The 5,236-nt window shown below is 41.8% G+C and overlaps 1 protein-coding gene across 1 annotated transcript in view; it reads right to left on the minus strand.

The window, feature by feature from the left end:
- NR1H3 (nuclear receptor subfamily 1, group H, member 3) overlaps positions 1–2,694 on the minus strand; it is a 10,892-nt gene extending 8,198 nt beyond the window's left edge. The window contains exon 1 of the mRNA XM_009329713.1: positions 2,435–2,694. Within this exon, the coding sequence (XP_009327988.1) occupies positions 2,435–2,552 (118 nt within the window). The 5' untranslated portion in view covers positions 2,553–2,694. The remainder of the gene's footprint in view (positions 1–2,434) is intronic.
- Positions 2,695–5,236: the final 2,542 nt, after the last annotated feature.

Below are 5,236 nucleotides of genomic sequence, written 5' to 3' on the forward strand. Positions count from 1 at the left end.
AAACAGTCACAGAAAACCAGTGCTGAAACCATAACCGTCCAAAAAGCAGACTGAGTAGGCAATGCCTGTAACTAGAACACTTGGGGAAACTGTCAAGACAGAAGACAGCAACTTTGTGGAGTTAGGGGCAATAAGCAGGCAAGCAGCACGCTGCACAAGCTCTGTGAATCTTTGGAGCCCTGAAGCCATCATTCCTTCTTCAAGAAGAGTGCTCCCCACTCCTAAAACTGAAGCACTCTCATACTGACAGTTCATTTACTAAACTTCGTTATTCCATCTGAAACACAGGGCCTTCACTACTGCCTCACATTTCAGATGGTCTTGTGCAGCAGCTCCCAGTTCTTCCTATGTCATTCTGATGGATCTTAATCTTGTCATTGGCTGTGCATTCTGAAAACATCTTTGGTCTACTCCAACGCATCTCACCTTAAGCATTCCAGCCAAATGCTTGCCTATGTTATTTGTGTATTCCCTCCCTATTGGCCATCTCTCTTTTCATTCCATTTAATTCTAGCCATGTTGACATCTGACGTGTCCTTCTGCACAGCTCATAGTGCAAGTATTTTTCTTTATGTCAGATATTATAGATTCTTCTATGGCAGCTGTTCATAAAGATTACAAACAGCACGTCTTGATAAGTCTCCAGATTATGTTTAGATATGCCTGGAAAGCCTTTACACTGGAATTAATTCATAGCAATTGGTTTGCAGGACAAGGCTGCTGCATTTCCTGATCAGCATCAGGGTTACAATGGCATGTCTCATTTTCGTACATAGGGTTCTAATACTTCTATCTTTACTCTCAGTTACACTTACTATGCTGCTCGAGTTCCTGAAATGGTAGTTTTAGGTCAGCCTTAGGAATTATTATTAGTGTTCTTCACTACATATTGGTTTTCACAGTCTTCAGTATCTTAGTGTTGATTTTCAATCCCATTGACTTTAGAGGTCTGGAGGTCACTCATTTTGGCCTGCACTCCTCATTCCAGATTGGACAGCAGGAAAATGTCATCAGAAAGGTTAAGTCTCTGATATTCCCCTCTCTTGTTCTACAATATTTCTCTTCACACAATCTATTACCGAGAGAAAACTATGCAATGCCTACAGTTCTTTCAAATTACTTAGTCTGCCATTGCATATATGTTAACTGGTATAACAACTCTGCGGAAGCCTCAAATGATGTTCATATGTTTCTGAGGGACAGCAGAGTAATCCGATGACTTCCACAAGATGGATCTGTCTGTCTTGTAGATTTCTTAGCTGTCTTTAAGAAGTTACATAAACATCTGATTATCATTCCTATGACTGTTTTATGGAGATAGGCAAATTCTTTGATCTACGTAAGTTATTTTCCATCTCTGAACATTAACTATTTTAGTTATATAGCTTATTATTGTCATTTTCTGTAGTCAAAGATAACACAGAAATAATTTGAGATGTATGAAGCGTGAATGCCATCTCTGCACCTTTAGCTCTCATTAGGGTCCTCCTTCTTTAATGTTTTTCCACATTTTGTGGCTTTTTTTCCTTGCATTTTTGTACGGCATTTATCAATTGTTTTCTTTTCCCGTCCTCAAATCCGTTTTAAGGACTTTTATTGGGTAATATCTCTTCACCTTTCAATTATTCTCTTTGTTTCTACTCTACTGATGAGTCCTAGTTCAATGTTCAGATCACCTCTTCTTTGTATCAGGGATTGCCCATTGCCTCACTGTTCAACAAATACATTTATTTGTCATATTTTCATTAAGTTGCTGATACTATGCTGGACACCTCACTTGTGCTTTCCTTTTTTTCCTGTTACCTGTCCAGAGATGTTATACTACATCTTCGTACAGTTTGAAAGGGTAGGATTGTGTGTGTCAGCAGCAATTATAACTACAAAATCTCAATTCTATTTCCTGATGCTCTTTTAACCTCAGTTCTTCGTGGCAGATTACTCTAAGTTTGATTCTGCTGCCCATTTTCTTTTTTATGCCATGTAGCTTCAGAATATCGTGGCACAATATGCTTCATTATTTTGGATACATACATTCTGGAAAAAGAAATGTGTAGAGGAAACTTCTACTGTCTTTCCATTACATGAATCTGCAAGAACCTATTATTTCTTTGCATCACTCATCCTTGTTGGATTGTCACCAATAGCAAAGCTTTATTGTTCAGCAGCTTTTGATAAGCCTAACAAAAAGAAATTCATTTTATTGCCATGGACCTAGCCTATAGAAGGTCAAATACGCAAAATATTCAACACATTTATCACCTGGATAAACCCAGTCATTTTCAACTATCAATAACTGATTCTATTCATAGACATTCTCTGAGTGTCTCGAGGACAGCAGAACTCACCCTAAAATTTTGCCAAGTATCAATTCTGCTTTCAGCTGAAAGAATGGATAGCCTTTAGCTTGCATGATTTAGTAAGAATTTTTCCATACCTGCATGCTCAGGGGGGTTCTCTGAGCCAGGGAAGAGCGAAAGCCCTTCCTCCTCCATCTCAAATACACTTGCCACCCTCTTCCCATGATCCTGTGTGCTGAGTTGAGTGGGACCCATGGAGGCCACACAGGAAGGGCTCACTATAATCTCATCGCTGCAGCATTGTTACTGCCAAGCAAGGGGCCGCAGGCGTCCTTCTTCAAGGTCTTCAGTTTCTCTCTGCTACTGAAAGTCAGAAAGGAAGTACCTGTGGAAAAAAAACAGATGCAAAAGAGGCAAGAGTTCAACTACTGAGGCTATTAACTCCCAAAATCTATTACAAGCTGCATCACAAGCAAGCTTCAAGATTTTGTTTCCTTATTTATTAAAAGGGACAGTTAACTTTGTTTTATCAATGTTTATGCTCTTGAAACACATTATTTTAAACAAACTGTGGTAAAAGGTACAAGGTTAGCACACCCAGGCTCAAAACTGTCTTTTTATTGCCAAAATATTTATCAAAGCAGGACAAGTCTTCATTACTGCTACCACCACTAGGGGACTTCAGCCCTGACCTCTCCAAGCGTATAAGAAGGAAATTCCAGACTTTACAACCGGTGGCCTTTGTTAAAGCTTCCAGTAACAAACAGCTCATTGCTGCTAGCCGCCCTCAATTTTGTGGCATGTACTGCAGAGCACATAGAAAATTGTAAAAGACAATTTTGATGCAATTATTTAGCAACGACTACAAAACACCGAATTCCCCTGTTAATATCAGTAGCCAAAGGCTGTGCCAAAGATCAATGATGTATCAAAGATGAGGGTGACAAATCCTCCCCTCACCTACAGCAAGAAATTGAAAGCCAGCGTCATACCTACGGAAAATGACCATTACACCACCCTCAGGAAATAGATTCACCACCAACCTTCCGAGGATAGCCTTTTCTGGAAATCTGGAAACCATACTGAAAAGCATCTTTATTAAACAGCACTAACTCTACTACAGAACCTGAAAAGCGAATCCAATCACTTTTTCCAAAAAGCCCCACTTGCACAGAAAATGACCTTACTCGTTTGACTGCACAGACTTAGTGAAACCGATGCAAACTGCTAATGTAAACACCCCTAAGCTGATTGAACATGCATTTGATCAGTTGATCTTAACTCAATGGTTTACCAACGCAAGCTAAAGGGATTAACTGATTTAAAAAGCAACTATGTTAAAGGCCTGTACCAGTTTAACTTGAGTGATTGAGTTCAGGACTGGAAGCCTGCCACTCTCTGAAAGACAGGAGGTGACAAAGCTGTGCAGCAGCCCAGATACAAAAGCATCAGGTAACCAGGGGCATGCCTCGCACACTGCAGTGCTGACTGGGAAGAGGCAGAGGACCACAGTCCCAAGTCCTTTCTTCCCTCCTGGGTATTTGGACCAGATCATGCAACTTTTCTTAGAATGCCAAAGGCAAAGATGAAAGCAACACTTCCACAAACCACACCCCTCCCAATACTCCGAAACAGTCATCAAGTATAAGAGCAGTCATACTGTCAAGACTGCTGAGCTCCTGCCATCTTCCATTACACTGTGGCAGATAATAGATGCAGGTGTTAAAAAACACAGGGCATATTAATTCACATAACCTTTGTAAACACAGCCTCAGACTGTAAGGAATTCAGAGCCCCCTCCCCTTTTGTGCATGCAGCCACTGAATCGCTGGAGAAACAGACTATCTAGGATAAAAGCAGTGGCAGCAAATATGAAACGCAAAGCCATAGAAAGGAAGAAGTTCTGTTGTAGGAGACTACAACCTAACTGATGTGATTTGCAACCAATTCAAAGAGACTCACAGTTCTCAAAGGAGCAGCGTGGCTATCACAATCAATTTTTTAAAAAAGCCTCCACAGTAAATCCTGCAGCAACCGAAAGCCTTGTGGAGAGGCACAGAGCATCAGATGGAGATAGGAACTTCACTGAAACAAACCCAAACCTGACTTGTATTCCTAGTCCCATGTAAGCTCCTCAGTGATGCCGATATCAGATGTCTCTGGACATGTTTGGGCACGAAACAAGAAAGCTAAGTGTACTGCCTCAGTGCATCTCCACATTCCTTTAAACCACGCAAAAGACTCACTCAAACATTAATTATTGTGCAGAATGAATCACCAGCAGCAGTACCGCAGTAATTTTTCAAAGGAAGAGTTTGATCCCCCAGCTGAGGGACTGAGTGACAGTGCTCAGGCCCCACTGCCTTCACTTCAGCATCCCAGTCTTGCTGCATCCCAGCCACAACTGCGATGTACTCCAGAAAGCAAGAGGAGGGTACAGCCAGATGGGATTTCAAAACTGTGTCATCTGCACAACCATGACTGACATTGCAAGAGCGAAACTTGCTGTCAGCAGGACATCTGGAGCCCAAAGGGGAGTTTCTAAGAGACTGTAGACTTCCTGGCAATGTCTGAGAAGTCTGCAGCTACCAACAGGGAGGGGAGTATAAATCCATGTGCACACCCAGGACACAGCGAGGGGTAAGGCCTATCAGCCACTATCTTTGTGCTGTAAAACCAACCCACACGTTCCTACTTCGTGCACCAGCCTCGAGCCTTTCCAAAACAGAATGGGCCAGACAGGAGAGGCCTCTTGTCTTCTCTGCTCCTAAGACACAGCATTTTTTAGTTTTGTAGATGCAGTAACAGTTGCGGGCTGTGGAAAACTGACCTAACTACAAACAGCAGCACTCTGGTGCTAGGTAAAGAAACCTAAACTAGCATTTTCCCCACAGGCACACAAGTCAGAGGCTGTATGACTAGGCCAGAAATGACCAGGC

This window comes from Pygoscelis adeliae, unplaced genomic scaffold (genome assembly GCF_000699105.1).
Source record: "Pygoscelis adeliae isolate BGI_AS28 unplaced genomic scaffold, ASM69910v1 Scaffold117, whole genome shotgun sequence".
In the NCBI taxonomy this organism is placed as follows: domain Eukaryota; kingdom Metazoa; phylum Chordata; class Aves; order Sphenisciformes; family Spheniscidae; genus Pygoscelis; species Pygoscelis adeliae.